The 22,297-nt window shown below is 49.6% G+C and overlaps 1 protein-coding gene across 3 annotated transcripts in view; it reads right to left on the bottom strand.

Annotated features, from left to right (window-relative positions):
• The window catches only part of Crtac1 (cartilage acidic protein 1), a 142,509-nt gene extending 121,434 nt beyond the window's left edge, over positions 1 to 21,075 (bottom strand). For all 3 annotated transcript variants that reach the window (XM_059257894.1, XM_059257901.1, XM_059257910.1), the window contains exons 1-2: positions 20,940 to 21,075; positions 2,985 to 3,184 (exon numbers count right to left, since the gene is read on the bottom strand). In XM_059257894.1, the coding sequence (XP_059113877.1) occupies positions 2,985 to 3,184; positions 20,940 to 20,963 (224 nt within the window). In that variant the 5' untranslated portion in view covers positions 20,964 to 21,075. The remainder of the gene's footprint in view (positions 1 to 2,984; positions 3,185 to 20,939) is intronic.
• Positions 21,076 to 22,297: the final 1,222 nt, after the last annotated feature.

The following is a 22,297-nucleotide window of genomic DNA, read 5'->3' as shown; positions in this document are numbered from 1 at the left end:
TGAATGCTCAGTAAATTCAAGGCGAACTCCCTGCACACCAAAGGATATGCTGAATGGAATGCCATGTTTAAGCTGGGGCTTGGGTAAGTTGACTCAGCAATGGGTCTGTCGGGGGCACAGGCACTTTTGACCTGGTAAAGACAAAGAGACACTGAAACCTCTGTCATCAAGCTTTTTTTTTTCCTTTCCATACAGACCGAGTCAGGATGAGACTGGGGGCGAGAATTTTTCTGTTACCTGATGTTTTTGTAGCTGGAAGATGAAGCATGAGGAGGGTGGTGCTGGCTAGTACTACTGTGTCAGCACGCCTTGGAGAGTGGGGCCAGAAAAGAGGCAGGATGAAAGGAAGCCGGGAGGGGCCCTTGCATCTTTCTCCCTGGGAGTGCTTTGCTCTTCAAGGTGTTTTTTCACCCCCTGTGGGGACCTCAGGAAGAGTGAGCAACCACAGGAAGACAACAAAGGTCTCCTGAACTGGCCATGCTAGCGAGTATAGGGCAGGGCAGAGGGACCACCAGACAGGTATGGGGAGCACACGGTACTGAGGCCAGAGACATCCTCCCTGTGGAGACAGTGAGAGACTTCCCATCTGTGGAGCCTGGCAGTACCTGTCAGGTGTCCCCTGAGGGGAAAAGCGGGTGAGGAGACTTTCTGTTCACAGCGCAGGCCTTAGGTTTTCCATATTAACTTATGAGACTATGAGCTCACACCAGGATCTTAGTTGAACAGAGAACATGCCCATGATGCTTAGGGGTGGGGGTGGGCAGGAAGAGGGAAGAGTTGTTCTCCCATGTAACCTGTCCTTTGGCCCCAGGGCCCACCAGGGGGAGGCTGGGGTCACCTATCAGGAGCCAACCAGAGCATCTCAGAAATGGTATGGTGGCATGTGGCTCTGGGAATTACTCTGGGCATGGCTCAGCCTCCCCCTGCTTCAGCTTCAGGGGACAATTGGCATTGCAGGTGGAACACAGGTGAGCCACACAGCTCACTACGGGAGGAGAGGAACCCTGCTACCCTCCATATTTGCACGGTTTTATTATTTTCTGCTCTTTAAGCAAAACTGAACTGCCTGTTTGAAATGTGGCTACTTGATCAGAATTAGAAATTCAGTTCCCTGAGCTGGGTATGATGGGACATGTCTGTAAACCCAATACCAAGGCATTATAGGCTTTGGGCCCGCCCAGGGTACATATAAAAAAAAACACTGTGTCGGAAAAAAGTAGAGAAGATGGAATTCAATTCTTTGGCCATACTTCAAGTCTTCATTGTCACATGTGCCTAATGAACATCACACTGGGAAACATCACTAGCATCTAGAAGGTCATTGAGTAGCTCACATCTTACCAGCGTGGAAAAAAAATGGACGAGAAAAAAATTCCCTTTGAAACTAACTTTTCTATATATCATCACCACTGACCCTGAGTTCAGTCCTGGTAGGCGGGTAGGGTAGGGTTCAATGCATCCATTTTACAGATGGGGAATACAGAGCTGAAGCACAAAGGTTGGCAAGTGTTGGGTTAAATATGGTTAAACTGAAAACCAGTTCTTCACTGTGAGTTGTGGCAAATGCTTGTAATCCTAGCACTTGCGAGGTGGAGGTAATGGGAGTTAAAGGCTAGCCTCAGCTACAAAGCAAGTTCAAAACTAGCCTGAAATACCTGAGACCCTTTCACAAAATGCTTAAGACCAATTCTTCCGTCTCTAAGACCAACACTTTTTACTGCTGCGTACAACTGCTACAAATACCATCACCCATTAGGTACTTTGTTCTATGTTTCCAAAAGAGCTCAGGTCTCCTAGAACTAGGCAGATGACCCCTCCTATGTTTTTATTACTGGCTGATTGTTGAAATATCGACTAAACTTTGTATAGTACAGTTTGGTAACTCTAGGCCACCTTAGGGTTTGAATCCTGACCCATCCATCCACTTACTATTTATTTACATTACACAAAGAAAGCTAATTATTATCTTTTGTTTGGTTTTCTGAGGCACAGTCTCATAGTGCTCCTCCATCTCCCAAGTGCTGGAATCATAGATGTGTACCACCAATACGTGGTGGTGGTGGGGAACTGAACCCAGAGCGTCATGCACAGTAGACAAGCAGTCTCCAGCTAAACTCCGTTCCCTCCTTCCCACCTTTGAGTTTCAATTCTTCATCTCTACATGGGGATGATAGTGTTGTCAGAGGATAAAGGTGATGCATGTGAAATATGATGTATAGAGCCTGGCACACACGGATGCTCAATAAATAACAATTATCCATGGTGATTGGCAGAACTTACAATGCACTATCATGTGCAATAGCCGAGTGAGGCTTCAGGACAAGCCATTACAGCGATCCCTTCCTTCCGGATGATGTATGTGAACCTCAAGGTCATGCAACTAGAAAGCTGTACACCTCGGGCACCATCTGAAGCCATCTGAACTCTGAGTCTCTGCTTCTCTAGCTACACAATATTCCTTTTTCTGAGGAGGAGCAGCAGGAAGCGTGCCTAGCCAGAGGAGGCTTAACTCTCCCTCCTGATTTCCATCTTCACTCTTCTTAGAGATGGGTAATTAACGTTTTCTTAGCCTTATGTGAAGTGCCGTGGGAGTCAGTGAGCATGCAGCAACCCCTTCTACCCCTTCTACGGACTAACACTTTTATGTCCTGCCTGGGTAGAACCTCACTGGGGAGGAAGTAATACCTGCATGACCAAGGAGGCTGATGTGTGACAAGAAGCCACCTTGCAAAGCCTGCAGATTCTACAGCTTTCTTCTAAGCTGCCGTGTGCCTCTAGCCCCCGCTGTAGCAAAGGGCAAAGCCACAGAATCCCAGACCTGCAGCTCAGCCAGCCAGGCTGGCGCTGACCACAAAGGACTGCAGACCCCAGTGAGGACAAGCGTTGGTCACTGCACTGTGCTTTGGAGTTACCGTCGTCACACAACTGTATCACTGCAAAAGGTGATTAATATATCTGTCAAGCTCAGGGTGGGAGGCACTTACCCTGCCACAACGATCTCGAAGTCCCCATCATGGTCCACATCTGTCACTGCCACTCCATAGTTGAGCTGGGTGGGGTTGCTGTCATAGTCGGGGGGCAGGACTGAGTTGGTGACTGCAGTGAACATGGGCTCAGCCCTCTGGGATCCCCCAGAGAGAGGCAGAAGCCACAGCGGCAGCAGGAGCAAAGCCATCCTGAACATCTGAAAGCAAAAGTTACAAACTTTACTAAAACGTCTCAGAGCCGAGCAGCCAAGCAAATCCAGTCCCAGGGAGGCCATGGAGGCCATGGGGGCGTTCTCCCCGCCCCCCTCAGTCTCAGTAATTGTAGGACCACTGCTTTTTATGAGCTCTGTCTCTGCTATCCTGTGTAAAACTACAAGCTGCCTCCGCCACAGTGGGGCACGGTCCTGGTCTTTCTCCTCTTCTGTAGCACTTATCACTGTACTACATGCAACAGGATTTACCATGCATCACACTTGGTTACTGCCTGCCGCCCTCTGCTAGAGTACAAGATCCACTTTGACAAGGATATTTGTCTGTTTTATTTACTTGATATGCACCAAGCTAAGGACAAGGTATGCAATGAGCAGCCAGCATGTATTTGAGGAAGGAATGAAAGAAGGAAGGAAGGAAGGATCTCCCATACTCTGGGGGAGTGAAGAAAATAAGAGATCTCAATGCAGAGGTGGGGGTGAGAACCCCACAGGTTGCTGGGTCTAGAGTATTGTTAGAGGTGGTGAAGGATCGCTCTCCTGAGGGACATACTCCAGAGATAGCCTGGCAGGTTCTCCAAACCAAGATCCTCCTAAGGGCTGGTGGTCATTGCCTCCAGATGAAGAGGCAGTCAGGGGATACATTCCAGCAAGGTCTGGCGGGTAGCACATCATTCACTTGGAGAAATTAAACCATTGCGTGTGTGTTTTATTATAAATTAATTATGTATAATGCATTGTATAATTCATTATAATATCTCTAACATAACTCAGGGTGTTGCCAAGCAGCCTGGGGCCATGGGAGCCAGTGGCACTCACCCAGGAGACAGCTGAGAATGGCCGGGGCAGTAGAAGAACCCCATCTGCTCTGAGCTAGAGCAAAAGACATTTCGAATGCCGAAGATAGCGCCACTCTAAGACTCTGCCTTAGGCAGAGAATTGGACCTCACAGAATGTCCCAGAGACTCTCTTGGAATTCCAGAAAGCTTGCACAGGTCAAATCCACCAGCAAAGCGCTACCCTCCTGCCTTCAGAAGGCAGCAAACCTCCTCCTGATAGAACTTGGCTGCTTGCTCGTCAGTGCATCTGGCAGCAGAGAACAAGGCTGAGCCGGACTGACATCTTAATGAGGGAAGAGCAAAGGAGATCTGAAGACTGTCTCCCCATATGGAGACAGATGCTCCTGCCAGCAAATGAGCTTGTGCTCCAGGTCAAGGACCCAGAGGCCAAAACGGGGGGTCCAGGCACTGCCTTTAGATCCAAACAGAATCTGAAGCCTCCCTGACATCTTGCTGTAGAGAAATGCAGGGGCAGGGCTCCATCGCAGGGCAGAAAGTATGTAGGATCCATCCTTAAAGGAGGTGCTCGGAGTGTGTTCAAAGTGCACGTGTTGGGAGTCACGATACCAAATGAGGTCATTCCAAAGTAAGAGTCCTCTGGCTAAGACAGCATCTTTCTACGGCTGTCAAATCACTGAAGACAACACATTATTATCAGAGTTCTGCAGCACAGTAAGAGATTTGGTTGGATAAGGAAACCCAGAACTATCTTTACAAGTAGCCGTAGGGCAGATAAAGAGTATTTAATAGGCAGGATGGACATAATGAAATGTAGCATGGATCTGAAGATCACTGGACATTTTATTTTATTTTAGATAGTATGACCTCTATTGAGGGGACAATAGTGAGCTCCTACTTGAAAGACTATACTAGGCTTTTTCTTTTCGGCCACCAACCAGCTCCCAAATCATGACATACAGACTTATTATTAGTTTTGAATGCTTGGTCTTAGCTTAGGTCTTATTTTAATCTGTTTCTCTTTGTCTACGTTTTGACTTGGAGCTTTTTACCTTTCTTTCTTTCTGTATATCTTACTTTCCTGCTGTCTCCATGTCTGGCTGGTAGCTGCCTGGCTTCTGGCCCCAGGCGTGTCCTCCCTTTCTCTCTCGTTCTCTTCTTCGTTTCTCTCAGCCTAGATTTCTCCTCCCACTCATTCTCTCTGCCCGCCAGCCCCGCCTATCCCTCTCCTGCCTAGCTATTAGTCATTCAGCTTTTTATTAGACCAATCAGATGCCTTAGGCAGGCAAGGTGAAACAGCAACACATCTTTTCATAATTAAACAAATGCAGCATAAACAAATGTAACACACCTTTGCACAGTTAAAGAATATTCTGCAGCATTAACAAATGTAACACATCTTTACATAGTTAAAGTCATTTCCACAACAAAAGATAAATCCAGTTGATTGGCAGTGGCTGGGATGAGTGATCAGCTTGCAACTCCTCTAAGAAGCTGCCCTCTAGAGGCCAGTCAGTTCCTCTCGGGCTTTCCATCTGCAATTTGGGTCATGTAGCAGGGGTCAGATCCTAGTAGGGTGATGGGTTGACCTCAGCATTGTTTGGAGATCTTGACAAGTTCCAATATCACTGGGTTCCAGTTCTTTCCTTTGAAACGAAAGTTTGGGAAGAGACCTCTACGAGCCTTTCTGGCTCCAAAATTCTATGGTAGATGAAAGGAAGTTTTTAAAGGAGATATTCAGAAACCTACATTCCACGTCCTCCAACTGCTTCTACAAACTCACACCAGTCTGCATGGCTCCTTTCTGAACATTAAACCCATTTTAAAGAAAACAGCTTTCCAGAAGAGTCCTCCAGTATTTCCCTCCAGGGTGGAGAGGAGCAGACTATTAATATTGTAGATCCCAAATTTTCGGAGCAGAGTGGACCAGTGGATGGCTTCACCTAGATGGGCAGCCTGGGGATCCAGGCTTAGGATTTGTGTTCCTAATGTTTAATTCCTCTGCCATGCCAAACGTACCCTGTACAGCCACCACTGGGGTGCTTGGGAAGGGCTTTGGGAAGTGAGATGGTTCAGGACTGGGGTACCTGATGGTGGTTCAGCAAACAGTGGTAGCTGTTGAGGAACTATGGTAACTAGCTCCTCTCAGGACTCAGATGGAGGCTGCCATGTTCTTCCACATGCTGGGACTCAGAGTAGTCCACAGAGCAGAAGAAGTCTCATTTAGGAGTCTATTAGAAATGTACAAAGTCTTGGGTCTCACCCTAGACTTAATAAATAGAATATCCATTGTAATAAGATTTCAGGTGATTTGTACGTTTGTTAAAATTTAAGGAACATTGCGCAATCTTGGCTACATTGAAATCACATGGGGAGCTTTAAAAAATTCTCATGACTGACAACATTTCCTAGATAAGACATCAAGAGCACAAATGACAAAAGAAAAGCTAGATAGGATGGGTTATATCAAATTAGAAACTTTTGTATATCAAAGAACACCATCCAAAGAATGAAAAGTCAACCACAGATTGCATGTAAATATTTGCCAATCATACATCTGATAAGACAGTATCCATAGCATATCAATAAAACATTCCTATAACACAATAGCAAAAAGAAAGAAAGAAAGAAAGAAAGAAAGAAAGAAAGAAAGAAAGAAAGAAAGAAAGAAAGAAAGAAAGAAATGAAGGAAGGAAAGAAGGAAGGAAAAGAAAAAACCTGATTCAAAGTGGGCAAGGGACCTGGACAGACATTTCTCCAGAAATGTGCGGATGACCCACAAGAGCATGAAACTCCACTAACTATATAGCAAATGCTGATCAAAACCACAATGACATATTTCACTCCCACTGAGATAACTACAACAACAACAACAACAGTAAAAGTCCAGAAAATAACCGACGCTGGTGAAGCTATGGAGGGCCTGGGGCCCTGTGCATTGCTGGTGGTTGGGGAATGGTATAGCTGTGCCAGAAGACAGTATAGTGGTCCCTCAAACACCTCATGATAGAATTACTGTGTGGTCTAGAATCTCCACTTCTGAATGTGTACCCCCAAACTGAGAGAAGAAGCAAATTTTTAAAAACTTGTTTGCATTTCTTTTATTCTGAGGTATCTTTTTCTTCTGGTAGCCCCTCTTCTGACTTAGTAACCACGTGCTCCTTTTCTGTGAGAAGTGTCTCAGGGTGGCAGAGGAGCCCACATACGGGCTGATGAACTCTGAAGGTTTGGTGGCCCACCTTGGGTGTTTTGTTCACCCAGATATATTGAATGACTACAGAATCTACATCTAAACTCTCAAATTCGGCATTTTTAAGCATGTGCAGCAAACTCAGAACTCTTTTTTGGGCCATCAGCCTTGTCCACAGCCACGGTGTGGCCGGGACACCACCGACCTCACCACTAAAAACTCGGGATGGCCCTCATTGTTTGTTCAAAGTGTTGTCTTTCAGACACTTGATGACTTTTGGGATATACCCACCCCTGATGGTCTGGGCAGTTTGCTAGGTGTTCCTAAACGGAACACAAAGATGTGGACCTGTTGACATGTATGACTTTGTGGAATTTCTGCATCAAGAGAGTAATGAACTCCTTTCACAGGTCACCTGAGGCTGCTTAACTGAAGAGTAAGAGCAAGGGCTCCTGGGAGAATTCAGGAGAAATAGATACCCGCACATCTAGGTATGGAGCAGCAGTAGTAATCACAATGGTCCAAAGATGAAAGCCACCCCAAGTGTCCTTGAATGTATAAAGAAAACATGGCATACACAAACAATAGGATGTCATTCAGCCTTGACGAGAAAGGCAGTTCTGGCCCATGCTACAGTATGGACAAATCCTGAAGACGTTTTAGCAGGTAAAGTAAGGTACTCCTAGAAGGACAAATGCTGTGTGACTCTATTTGTCAGAGGCAGTGGGAGTAGCCGGATGCATGTGGACAGAAGATAGAATGTGGTTCTAGAAGCCATGGAGAAGAAGCAGTGGGGAACCAGTGCTTGATGACTTTCAGAATGGGAAGATGAAAGGGTTCTGTAGATGGATGCTGTGATGGCGGCACAACACTGTGAGTGGGCTTTGCACTACCCAACTGGACTTTTGGTTATGATCAAATAGTAAATTTTATGTCCTGGATATTTTACCACAATTTAAAAAGTGAAAATGCATGAATCTTATCTCAAGACTGTTGACTTCATTGGCCTAGGATGGAACTTGGGCACAAGAGTTTTCAAAGTTACCATCTGATTTCAGTATGTTGTGAAATTGGAGAAACACTGCTCCATACTAGTGCTTCATCGCTCTCAGTCTTGAATGTGTCCACGAATCACCTGGTGACCTTGTTAAAATGCAGATTCTGGTTCAATAGCTCTGCCATAGCGCCCAAGATTCTGTATTTCTAACAGGTTCCCCAGTGGCATCCATGATGCCGGGCTATAAACTACACAATGAATAGAAAGGTTCTATGCCGCAGCTCCCAGAGTCATGAAACCAAGCAATATACTCCACTGAAGGTCTGGGCTTGATTCAAGAACCTTCTCCTTTGCCTCTAGATCTGAGGAATAAAATCAACCGCAGGGCGATGCAATTCCCAGGACGACCCAGACTCAGTTCATCTTTACATACTCAGAGCATCAGCTGTCTTCACTCACGGTAAAATCACACAACTGGTGAAAAGCAAGAAGGATCTAACTCTGCTTTCTGCAGAGGTAAGGAGAAGGGAAGGGGTCAGGTCCAGGAGACGTGAGTCAGGTCAAGGAGACAAGATGTAGATGTCATCGAAGGGCAGAACCCAGAGAAAATGGGGGTAGGGAAGGTAGAAACACATGCCAATGAGTTCCCATCACAGGAGGTGTGCTATTAATATTATTAACTGAAGGAAAGGAGGAAGGGATATGTCCAAGTGGTAATATGAATCAGCAGAAATGGCTTGCAGCTTGTCACAGGTGTCTAAAAACTGTTCTTTCTCTAAAGCAACGCTTCTCGAACTGCACTGTGCTTGACAATTACCAGAGTCTATGCTGGTACAGGCTCTGATTCAGGGGGTCTGCATGTTTGACAAAGCCCAGGCCCAGGCCATTGGCCTACACCTGAAGCCACGGGGCTCCCAGCCAGCGATGCCCAGCTCCTGCTGCCCAGTGGAATCCCCCAGCCTCTGACCCTGCGCCAAGACACGTACTGCTGGACGTGATTTCACTGGTCAAGGGTCATGTCTGGATGCTGTGCCTTTTTAGGACATGTCCAGCTGATGCTGATGGCTAGTCTGGGATGAGAAACACTGCTCCAGACTCACGGTCCCCCGATGAGAGTGTTCACTGCGATCTGATTTGAAGTGAAAAATGTCTCTCCTCCTGGAATTCATCATTGACTTGTTGAAGTATATGAAGAAAATCCATTTAGCTGAAGAGTGTCAATGTAAGCCGAAGATAGGAAGTTTGGGGGAGAAAGCAGAGCAGGCTGATACTGCCTGAGGCAGAAGGGTGGGGGTGGCCAGAGTGACCTCACATTTGATATGACTTGCTCAGGAGGCTCCTGTCATACTACTGGGAACATCTGAATCTTTGGAGGAAACGTAAACAAGTGAAAAATAGAATGGGAAGTGGGTTAAGAAGGGTGTTTTTTTTTTTGTGTGTGTGTGTGCTTGGGTATCAGTCATGTGCTAGACATTGTTACAGTACTGTGTCTGGTTCTCACTAGTAGGAGCAGTACTCAAATGGCTCACAGGGTAATACAGAGCATGTTCTATACACAGTACTAGTACTCTAGTACACAGTAAACAGTACATCTGCTAGAGATATATGGGTTCCACGAACTAAAGACGACCAGAACCCAGTCCTTTCCCTCATGGAGCTTGGCAAACAGGCAATGAATGCAGTATGACATCCTGTGTCAAGGCCATCTAAGGCTCTCCAGGGGCAGATTAGCTCAGAGGAGGAGGAGGAGAACTCGAAGGCAGAGCAAACTCTGGCAGAGGGGCACTGGGCCAGAGTGCATGGTGTCTCCGCAAGGAGTGAGGAGTTCTGCAGGGTGGTTGTGGGATGAAGACAAGAAATTTCTCCATGAGGACCACAAGGATGGCTGGACTTGTGTTTCAGGTTCTGGGAAGAACAGATTCACCATAATAACTTCTTTAAAATGCTCTATAAGCGAACTTTTCAACAATCCTCAGCAAGATGGAGAGAGGGAGGCAAAGCTTGCAGTCAGCGACCTGGATCTGGACCCGAAGCCCAGCACTAGACCTTGGCGTGTTCTTCCAAGTTGCTGACCTTGGATGTCCTTGTTTTTAATGTGGGTCACCTGAGCCACGGTTAAGTGAGCCTCAGGGAAGGTCTGGCAGGGGGCCAGGTGGAAAGCAGCTAGGAGGCCCATAGCAAAGGTGGAGGGTCTTCAGATACTGGCTCTCGGTCACATGCAGAAAAAGCAGTTTTCTCAGTTTTCTGTGGCCTCGGGACTTTCCTGAATTGGGTCTGAAAACTGGTATCCAAGCAACCTGGTTTCTCTGCTGTGGGGTCAGGCAGCTGTGGGAGAGGCTTCCAAGGGCAATTTCCAGGGCGCACAGTTCTTCTGCAATTATCCAAAGTGCAAGGACACACCCCACGCTCTCACAAAAGCGAGAGGCCCAAATGGTGGAAACAGGCAGAGAAAGCAGACCCTTTCAGACACTTGTCAGACAGCTGAGATGAGAGAGAGAGGGACATGGTAGCTGCAGGAACATTCTGCCCCTCACGGACTGGCCTATCAGATCCTCAGAGACCCACAAAAGAGCTTCTGGAATGAAAGTGCCATTGGAGAAGAGCTGACGGAGCAGCCTAGCAGCACTTCCTGTAGACCCAAAATGAACCTGGCCTTGAGTGAGGCACAGAGGTTCCGAGGAGACAGCCATTCACCATTTGCTGTATGAGGTGAGGGGTGCCTCGGAGGAGGGACAACAGAGAGACCAGAGGGATTCCCCCGGGAGCTGGGAGTGCTTCCGAGGGGGAGACTGCTGTGGCTGGACTGCAGAGGATGTAAAAAGTGAACTGAACAAAGAGAGGCTGAGCAGGAGGGAAGGACAAGCGGTGCAGGAAGCAGACATCTGCAAAGGTCAAGGGGACCCAGCTGTCACCCTGCCCTGCCCTGGGCTGCCTGGATCACAATGTGGGAAGCAGTGCTCACTCCCCACTCCTGGGTCTTGTCTGGAGGATCTGCCATTAGAGAGGCGCTCCTCAACTGGGATGTCAATGTCTAGAAACATTTGGGGTGGTAAGACCAGGGAAGCAGTTGCTAATGGCATCCTGTGAGTACAGGTCAGAGATGCTGCTGAATGTCCTTCAGAGCACAAGACAGTCCCCACAACAGAAGCATCTCGTCCTAAGTGTCAACTGTGATGGCAGTGAGAGAGCCCACACTAGAACAGTGCCCATCCCCCATCAAACTGGACTGTTTGAAAGACTCTGCCTGGGGAATTCTCTGGGTCTGGTCCCTGTGCAGGCAACTTGCCCTATACTGATCTTGACCAAGCAAGCTAGCCTGTGCTACCCAAAGGGACCCGCACTGGGCAGGAGCAGGGCACCAGCAAGGCAACACCTACCAATCAGCTGCATAGGTGACAACGGTGGCATTTCATTCTGTCTGCTGAAGTTCTATCTCCAGCTTCCGCTGGTCCCCAGCTAGGTAGGGAAGTCTGGTGCTATTCACTGAATCTCTTCAGAATCAACACCATTGTCATTAAGGTTGCAATTCTGGTATCCTGGCTGTTCTTATTGCTTCATTCTGCATGATCCCTAGGTCATGGGTCAAGTCTCCTTGGGATCCCTCAGTGCTCCCAGCATCTCCATCCTGGCTGATGGGCATTTCTCCCCTTCATCCTCCATTCCTGCTGACTCCTCTTACCCACTCCCCTGCTTCCCTCTCTACCTCAGAACTTGGAGTGGACTCTTCCTGTGCCAAAGCAAACCGAGGGTCACAAAGCTGCAATTTCAGGGAGCAAAAGTGGACAGTAATAATGATGGCATTATGTACCTCTGGCTATGTGGTGCTACTCTCCTTCACGTGGGTGACTCATTTAATCCTCACTGGAAGCCTGGGAGGTAGTGTCCCCATTTTACAGTTACAGAAGCTTGAGCCCGGAGGAGTTGAATAACTTTCCCAGGGTTATATATTACTACACAATGGACCCACGATTTGTGTTTAAGCAAACTAGCTCCAGGATCAATATTCCTAGACACCACACTACACGGTTTCCTTCACTCCACCAAGCTTGTCTTAAATCAAGTAAGACAGGGATAGAAGGCAAGGAGAGAGACATGGTGAGCTAGCTACAGGACAGGGTGGGGACTGTGTCCTAGGCTGGGGAGACAGCATATGCACGGTGGAGGTTCAGGTTTCTGTAGCAGAATGGGGCTCTGCATGGTAGGGCAGAGCACGTGGAGGAAGGATGCTGGGAAGCAGGCCTATAGAGACTAGAGGACTTGTGGGGACCAGGTCCGAAGGATGAAAGGGGTGACAAGGTGGACAGCATGGTAAAAAGAATACAGTAGGGCTGGAGGTGTGGCTCAGTGGAGAGTGCTTGACTGGGATGTACCACACCCTGGCTCTTATTCCTACCACTGGAAGAAAAAAAATAAGGCAAGAAATTATAACATCAAAGTATGCAGGAGACCAAGAGAGGGCTAGATGCACAGAATAACTAAGAGGGGAATACCAGGGCTGCCATTTGCTCATTCATTCATTCATTCATTCATTCATTCAGGATTGTTTATGGCATGCTTTTATGCCAGGCTCTGTGCTGGTCACCAGGAAAAGGTTGAGAACAAGAGAAAAACCCTTGTGGCATGGAGTATACATTTTAATACCTTAGTTCTGTTTCTCCACTCAGCTTGCATGCACACACGCACGCACACACTCCACCCAGGAGGCATAAATCCTATGCATCTTTCCTCCCATTGTGGACCTAGGGATGGAGCCCAAGGCCTTGTGCATGCTAGGCAAACACTCTGCCACTGAACTACATTCCCTGTGGTCCTGCCCTATGCATTGTCCCCAGTATCAGAAAAATACATTGCTTTCCCATCCCCATGAAGAAAAAGCTCTACACTGTCTGATACAGAACAAGAGAAGAAAGTTGGGTCTTTTCCAGAAAACAGGCAAAAGAAAGCCTAAGAGACCCAGGCCAGGAAGTGTTGCAGAGAGCACTCTGTTAATGAGATGGTATTTGTGGAAGAGATGCATGGAGACTGCTGGTCTTAAACCCAAGGCAAGGTGGGACCCTATTAAATATTGCCAGTGGCTCAGCCTTCCTGGACTGTAAAATGGGAAGACAGGCTTTTAGACCATGGTGAGAGTGGACTGATACGAATACATGTCAACTTCTAAGCACAGCACTAGGCATGGCAAACGCCCACACAGGGTAGGTAATGCTAACAGTAATCACACTATTACTGCTAGTAATAGATGCTTGCTGCCTGAACAAATGCATCTCAGGAGAAGGGGCCAGGCACGCAGGTGCCCCTTCCAGGAGCAGCTGTCAAATGTTGAGTGGAATGCTCTGGACTGTAAGACTTTGAGGAATAGGCTTGCCTCTGTTACTAATTTATCTAGGGACCCCAGAGGAGTTCTTTGGCTCCTTAAACACTGCTTTCCAAACGCAGAAGCTCTCAATACACTTAGATACACACACTCATTCTTCAAACATGTAGAAGAAACCTACCTACCAGGTCAGAAATGACAAGTCAGGCATAGTCCCTGGACTCAGGAGCTAGGTTTGCACACAACCTCGTGGGCTAAGTTCAGAGCAGCAACAGGTACAAAGACTAGAGGAGCCAGTGGGAGAGAGGAGTTAACTAGTGAGGTGGGTGGGGAGGTTAGACAAAAGAGGGTCTCTGCAGTAGGTGGATCGAGATTCCAGGTGGCAGAGGCCTATGGATCAGAAGCATGCATGTGAGGCAGATCTATGCGTGCTGCAAATGCAATTGCTGCTTCCAGAATGCAGAGTCTGGACACAGAGTGGACAGAGATGGGAAGGGAGGAGTGGAGAATATCTGCCAGAGCCTGCAATGCCAACAGACGAAGCCTGGAGTCACACCATGGGCAGGTTTTGAAAGCCAAGACATGATCAGACTTGCATTTTTCAAAAGGGCATTTAGCTTTGGGGCAGCCATGTGCAGGACGTTGACTGTGTTTCTGAGCAGTGTCCCTGAGGAGATGTAAACAGCCTGGGGTGGGGGTGGGCCAGGCCACTGGATGACCTCCAAAGTTCTTTCCAGACCTAAGAGTCTATGGGTCAGTTTTTTTTTTCCCCCCTGAAATCATTTAAAATGCATTAGTGGACCTTGCTATTTAAGAGCCTCCTCTCGGGAATGGTTGTGTGAAACAATGATTCATTCCTTGGTTTGTCTTCAGTGGAAATCCAAATTTTCATCTGTTCCATGGGCCTAAAGCAGACTAAGGCTGCTTGAAGGGGTCATCACTGAAGCTACTTGGGGTGGGGGAGAGGAGATTAGTGAGAAACAGTTGTGGATGGTAACAAGGAAAGGAAACAGCCTAGCTCTAGGCTCACAGCTGACCAACGTCCTACTGTGTGGACCTCGCACAGGATTCATGAAGCCTGCTCATCCACAGGGGCCTGGAGGTATACACAGCCCTGATACCAAATGCTAGTTTTAAGAAGGAGCTAGAAGGGAAGCAGGCTTCATTGACTGGGGCCAGTTTGGAGATCCACCGTAATGCCAGAGGCCACCTCTGCCTCAGAATGACCACCTCTATCCCCTTTTACATTTTTTTTTCCACTAAGCACCTGCTGAGTTCATCTACCCATCAGGTGCTGTCCTCGGTGCTGAATCTGTACCTGAGAGCAAATGATGCTGCATCTCCCCCACACCACTGGCAGGGCAGCATCTCCATGGGGACTCTGGTCTCCACCTTTGCAAAAGCCTCTTGGGATGAGAGGTGCAGGGCTGTGAAGTGTAACAGAAACTTCTCTCAGAGGGCAGAGTGAAAACTGACCTCACTTCAAAGAGAAGGGGCCTATCAGCTGGAGAAACAGCTGTGACCCAGCCTAGGTGACCCATTTCCTGAGACCTGGGGCTCAGGGCCCCCAGTGCGTTCAGGCAGGGGTCTAAGTAACAAAGCCTCATTCTCCAGTGCAGGTAGCTAGGGATGTAACATTAGTTCTCTGAGGGAGCCTTAAGTGACTTCCTTCTCCAATCCTGACACAAGGAGCGAACCACTACCCAGCCTTATGCAGAGAACATCAAGTGGAGCTGTTACTGCCTATCCTACAAGAGCTCTGCAGCTGAGCTACAAGGGAAAATCCAGGCACCCAGGCCGGTGCTTCTCCTGAGAGCTTCAGTGAGATTTTCTGGACAAGGTGGCTCATTTAAGACAGACATGAGACAGGAAGCCAGGAGGCTCAGGCCAGAATCCCCACTGAAGTAGCTGCTCTAGCCAGAAGGAAACTGGCGTAAGTAAGGAAAAAGGTCCCTGGGATCCCTCCTCTGGTCACCAGGACAGTCCCTTAGCTCAGCAGTGATTCCATGACCTTGTCAGTGCACTTGTACTGTGCAAACAAAGATAAGAGTAACCGGAAACATCAGCAAGGGTCATTTTACACTCTCTGCACTCTCCATTCTTCTGTGGCTAATTAAAGCAATATGTCAAAACGTCCCTTGGAAGAGATCTTTAAGAATATGTCTGTTAAGTAAACAAGGTTTTACTAATTAATGCCCCGCCTTTCCACCCCTCCCTGAACTTCCCGTAGAACTTGCTCCCCCTGCCCTGTCCCCAAGCAGAAAGGGTGGTAGGGGAGTCACAGTCTCCCCTGCCCCAGGGAATGGGGACAAATCCAGTCGCCTGTCATTTGTGGAGCTATCAGTTTCTCCTCCGGATGTTGATCAGATTTCCTGGGCTGGAACCAACTCACAGGGCCAGGAGACTGGAATTTTTCCAAGAAGTAAGCGTTTTGTTTCACACAAAGTCTACACGATCTCTTTCAAGGAAAAATTTTAGCCCTTTCTTTTTGTTTTTCTTTTTTAGGTGCTAACATTTTTGAAGGGCAAATCTCTGGACTTTCCTCTAAAGATAAGGGTTCCGATCCTTATCTTTTGTTAAGACCACCCCCTACCACAGGCACACACAAAGCGGGCACGGGGCTCTGGGAGTGATTGGTTCAATATTACACTGTGAATCAGCATCACAGAAACAGAACTTTCCAAACCCCCAAATTTATAATAATAGCTGTATTAATAATAGTCTCCTTGTAGTTTTCTAAGTGTTTTCACAGCTCAAAATTTATTCTTCACAACATCTTTGGGGGGAGTTTGGGTAAATCAGACTCAAAGGAGCAGATATGAGTTCCAGACTAGCTCTGCCATCCACTTGCTGTAGGACTCTGCCTGGCTATCTCTCCACTCTGGATCTCAGTGTTCTCAGCTACGACAGGACTGGGTTAGAACATTTCCAAAATCTCTGCCGCCTGTAATGTGCTGCTGTGCTCCCATCTTGGTACCATTGACATTGGAGCAGGATAACCAGCAGTTCGGAGGCTTCCCTGTGCACTCAAGGGTGTTTGGTAGCATCCTGGCCTCTCTCCCACTAGATGATGCTTGCAGCACCCTTTACTCCAATTGTGGCAATATACGTATTATCTCTAGACACTGCCCAAAGTCTGGGTGGTGTGGGTTAAGTAGCCTCTCCAGTCACTGCCTAGGGGCTTCAGTGAGGTCAAGAAAATGGGTGGCTTGAGTAGCTTGGTGGAGTAAAGGTCTTTCTATCCCGTCCTTTTCTCTAACCCTTCACACCTTTTTGTACATGTTTCAAACCCAATCTCACAGTCCTCTGCTACTTCTTATTTCTTAAACGCCCTAAGTGGTCCAGAGTGTGTTGGGTGTGATAATGAACCAATTGATTTCATACTTTCTCCTAAGGAGAGTTCATAGGTTTATGTCCCCTAAGCAACCAGCCAGACTCTTCAGAAATCCAGAGCTGAGTCCAGGCTGGCCTGAAAGCCTATCTGCAGCCTGCAGGAGGCTCGGCGAGCATGGATTTGTCAGCACTCCTAAATCATTGGGCTCTGAGGAAGGCTTCTCCCAGCAGAAAGATCCTTCCTCGGGAATCAATAGCTCAGGCCTTCCATCACATTCAGAATTATCCTGGGACCTGTAAAATTTCTTTTCCCCAAGCATGGCAGAACCCCAAAGTGAAAATCCAGCTGTGGGTCAGAGAAGAAGGCAAGGGGGAAGTCCTGCCAGTCAGACTTTGTCCATCAGTCTCTCTGTCACCAGAAGATGATGTGCAACCTCGACACTTGGCCTTAGCTGTAGGGAAAAAGATCCCATGCAGTTCCCAGTGATCCGGCACTAACAGTCCCTTCCGAATGACTAGCTCTTGGCATCACATCTAAGGAGATGAATCCCAAAGACCATCTCCCTACCTCTGCTCACCTACCCTCTTGTGGGAAGATCTTCTACTCTTCCTATACTGAATGTAGTTACACTCCTCCAACCTCACCTAGAACCAGACCAGGACTGAGAATGTGGGGGACATTTCTCCAGTTAATTCAAGGTGGCTGACGAGGATCTCAAATACAGTTCTTTGAATCCCACTTAAGGAAAGGGGCTGTGACTCTCTGGTGGCCTATCCTCACCTCCCTCTTTTGTAGATAGACTCATCTTGTCTGTGAGTCCAGAGAGATGAACAATCTTAAGCATTTTTCTCCTTGGCGACAAATATCCACTGGGTGAATCTGAGGGAAAGGGAGGATTCTGCTTCTCAGAATTCTGAATTGACAGCAGGATTCCTCATGAAGACAGGCCACCGAGTCTGCCAAGGCTCCACGAAGAACCCCATGAAGTTGCTATGGTATGTAAAGAAACTGAGTGGTAGCAAAGAACAGAGGGTCAGCCATGGGCCTGCCAGACCCGCAAAACAGAAGGGCCCCAGGAATGAGAGCATCGTCTCGGTGCCCCAGATGCTAGACGAGGAGGGGTTTACTGAGACTAGAGCCTCTACTACTCCGACCTTGAGCTGGGAGCAGCAAGGATGGAGGGCTTTGGGAAACACTCCTTGGAAATTCTCTAGTTCACCCGGGGGCTGAGTTTGAAAGGTCCCACCAGCAGAGGTTTGACTGCAGGACAGAGCGACCCTGTTCCAGCATATTTTAGAGGATGTCTAAGCCTTGGCTTAGGTTCTAAGACTATCCTGTGATAGCTTGAGCATTTCTAATTCCATTACATGGAGTTGCATATCTTTTGCCTAAAGACCACTTAGAACAGTAAGACAAGACAATAGGGGAAGGCGAAAGGATAACTTGGAATTTCTATGAGCTGTGCATGTTCGTTATGAGAACTTTATCTTCTCTTGCCTCCGTGCAAAGAAAATTTCCCTAAATTTACTAAAGCTATTAGTATACCCAAGTCTGGTCTGTCAGTAATTACCAGTGCCTACTGTGTAGAGAACATATGTCCATTTTCACAGCACAGAAGAAGCAGGTCACTGGAGTGGAGAAAGCTCCAAACAGGGAACTAGGAATTGTGGGGTTTGGCCCCATCTCGTCCACCAAACAGCCATATGACCTTGGGCAAGACACTTATTTTACTTCAGCTGTATTATCTGTAAATACAGTGTATATGGGAATGTTGGGGTTGGGTGAAGTGGACTAGATGCCCCCCGCAAGGCTCCTTTTTCCTAGTCTTGATATTCTTGGGTTCCCAGAATTCAAAAAATACACCAATACCAAACAGAACACAATGATCTCAGAGAGCAGGTGGAGCTTTGTACCAGTTCTGTCTCCCACCCCACTGCCTCTGGGGTCACAGGACGAGCCGAAGTCCACAAAACACGTGGTGGAAGGGCCCCAATCACAACAGTCCTCAGCCACAATGGGTTGGGGATTGTGGCCTGAGCTTGCTTAAAACATTACTATGGCCAGTGAAGGGTAAGAGGCGAGAAAGTCACTAGTCCTGAGCTAGGTGCTTTTGGCGCCCCCTACTGGATACAAAGGAGCCTGTTGCACCTCCAAGCGTCCATTGACTTCACTGGCTGCAAGGAAGCTTGAGGACCAACCCAGGTGATCACAAGCTGTTTAACACAACTACTTCCTAGTTGGTGGTCAATTCTCTCTATAAGAGTCTGTGTTTCACTCACCAGTATTACACAAGCCATTGGTCTACTCATTCACACTGGCTCCACTGTGTAACCACAGGCTACCTTAGCCTAACATCCTGGTGCCAAAGAATAAATATCGGGGTTCAGGATGCCAGGTGCAGCCCAGATGGAGAAAGGAAGAAAGAGCAACAAGCAGGTATTTTACCGCACAAATCCCTAACAGAAAGAAGGTCTTGGGAAATGCAGCAGAGAAATGTTGACTGCAGACAAACAGAATGGCGCTGGGGGGTTGGGCATGGATTGGTAACCCCCATATAAGATCATTAGGCTAAGGCAGGTGTCCAAGGAGTTGAACACACCCCCATGGATAGGGCTGGGGTACGGTGAAGGATCCAGCCCCAACCCATCGCCTAAAGAGCTGATAACCACCTCAGTCTTCTCCAGAGTCCATCAGCATCAACTGGAAACTAAGACATCCTAATCTTGACCCTCTAGGCCAGCCAGCACCAAGAACTAAACTCCCTTCATTGCCTACTAAATTGGCTTAGAACTTGCCTCCAGAAGGGTTTTTATTTTTATTTTTTTTAACCAAGACAGAAAGAGAGAAAAACTGCTTCCTTGAAGACCACATTGGGACAACTGCCATATTTCCACTTTTCACCCTCCACTTCTCCGTCTCTGCACCCGAGAATGAGAGGAACTGTTCAAGTCTCTGGGTTTGCTTTAATTCAATGGGAGTATTTCCCGTCCCAAGTTATCATGGTTCCAAATCTCCTCTGATAGCTTTTTCCCCGGGAGTTCTTCCCACGCTCAAGACAGCACCACAGAGCTGTCCCCTACTCTGGGAATCTTGCTTTCTTTTCCACCTGGCTTCACTTGCCAAGTCCTGCACCTATCCCAGAAGGTACCTCAGGTGCAACTCGTGAATGCTTGCCGGGGAACTGAAGCTCCTTCTGGGAGGCACAGAAGCCACCATAGTATACATTAGTCATTTGAAGAGGAAACCCACACCCACACCCCTAGGGAGACTCTCATCCCGACTGGGATGACTTTGGATTCTTTAGTTGGTTTCTGCAGAAGCGGGACTAACCAGGGCTCTCAACTACTGTACTGCAAAAGAAGCACGCTGCATTGCTGGGCATGCCCCCAAGCCTGCCTGTCGCCCCACCAAAACGTCTATGTGCTTCCATGAGATCAAGGGGGACCCCATGGTTCCCCTAGAATGCCGGAAAAGAGCTTGCCAGAAACAGCCCTAACAGAAAGCCAGACCACACCTCGGTCCAGCAAAAGGAGGCTGGCAGCTCCGTGCACCGGGCTGGCTCCGGGAGCACTCTGCCACTCAGTGCTGTGCAGGGGAAGCAGCTCGGTTTCCCCCGGAGAAGAGCTATGCCCCCGGGGGATCTTCCCCAACCTGGAAGCGTTGGCAATCGGCCCAGGCCAGTAGCTTCGTTGGCCCCAAGCTGAGCTTGCCAGGCTGGGTGGCTCCCCCTGTACCCCCTGCACAGCCTTCACCTGCTCCACCCCCTCCTAGCCCCACTTCCCCCTTCTCAAACCGCTGACCTCCATCCACTGTGCCCCTAACACGTTCTCTGCCAACTGCGGGCTGTCACCCCCACCCCTCGGCTCCCATCACTTCTACCACCTCCAGCCCAGCTCCCGCCTTGCCCCCAGCCGGCGGGGGAGGATCTGCGCGCCAATCGAGTCCAGCGCCTCTTGGCAAGTTGCGAGCAGTGATGCCGCCTTCGCGGTCCCGGTCTTCCCAGGTCCTCGGCTGCATCCCCCACCACCCCTCGGGGCGTACGGGGAGGGGCGCTGGGCTGGAGAAACTTTCTCCACCGGAAGGGGTGGGGGCTCCGGGAGCGGATACTCACGCCCGGGTCAGCGCTCGGAGCCATCCTCGGGCTCTCTCAGCCCCACCGCCTGGGGGCGTCGGAGAGCGGGCGCTCGCTGTCGCCTCTGCCGCCGGCGCCGCTGCCTTGCAGCGCCCAGCCCTGGTCCCGGGCTGGCCTCGAGCCTCCCGCCCCGACGCCGCGCGCTCGCTTTATACAACTCCACTCGAGCGCGCCCGGGCTTATGTAAAGGCTGGCGGAGGCCCGCAGCCAATGGCGCGGCAGCTGGAGCCCGGGCCCAAGCTTGGGGGGCGCACGCGCGGCCAATCACGGCCCGGGGAGCCGGGAGAGCCGGGTGGGGGAAGGGGCGCCTCCCCACGCTGATTTAGGAGCCGGGATTGCGGTGGCAGCAGCCGGCAGCCAGGCTGGCCCGGCGCGGCGGGCACTGGGGTGGGCGGCGGCGCGGGCGGCGGCGAGGGCGGGTGCCCCCCGTGCTCTGCCGCGCCCCGCCGCCGCGCCGCGTAACCTTCAGGAGGCAGCGGGGCCTGGCGAGTGGGGAGAGGGCGCCTTGGAGGGGCGCTGGGGACCGGGGCGGGCGGGAAGCAGATGTCCCTAGGGAGGGAGCGCGGGGAAGGTAGTGCAAATGGGGGAGGGGAGGCCGGCGAGCCCCAGGACCCCGCAGCCACCCTGCGCGCAGGGCGGGAGTGGCGGCGGCGCTGCCTTCTCTCTGCCTCCCAGATAGCGATCTGGCGTCTCGGGGGCCCGGCCGGAGCGGCCACGCGAGCCACGCCGATGGCGAGATTTCTCGCTGCGGAGCGAGCTCCGAGTCGATCTTTATCTAGTCTAGGGACGTGTCCGAGCGCCTCTCGGGGACTGCTCAATATGGGGAACAGAGCTTCACCACGGTCCCAGCGGGCGGGGAGCAGGCGAGGGCGGCTCGGCGGTCAGGCGCGGCGGCCCAGGCGACTGCGGGCAGCGTGTGCTCCCCAACATCCGCGCCCGGCGCGGGCAGAGTCCCCACCCCACCTAGCCCTCGTTCCAGCAGCACCCACCAGGGCTGAGCCTGGCCCACCTGCTTTGCCCACACGAACTGCTACGGCTTGCTCTCTCTCCACTGCCGCCAGCTGGCTCAGTTGGGTGCGACGGCTTTGGTCTCTCTGGCCCAAGGGTAGTGGTGGGAGGGTGACCAAGATGGAGAAGAGTGGCTTGGCCAGCAGCACCTCAGATACCGATGTCTGTGGCAGGAAACTGGCTTAGGTCAACAACAATGACAGGTCCCTTCTTTTACATCTATCATAGAACCAGGCACATAGTAGGTGCTCAGCAAGTATTTAGTGAATTTTGACCTTCTGTGAGTAAGCCCGTGGGTTTCTGGGAGCCAGATACAGGGCTTCTGAAGA

Source organism: Peromyscus eremicus, chromosome 1 (genome assembly GCF_949786415.1).
Source record: "Peromyscus eremicus chromosome 1, PerEre_H2_v1, whole genome shotgun sequence".
Classification (NCBI taxonomy): domain Eukaryota; kingdom Metazoa; phylum Chordata; class Mammalia; order Rodentia; family Cricetidae; genus Peromyscus; species Peromyscus eremicus.
This window is presented reverse-complemented; position numbering and strand designations above follow the sequence as displayed.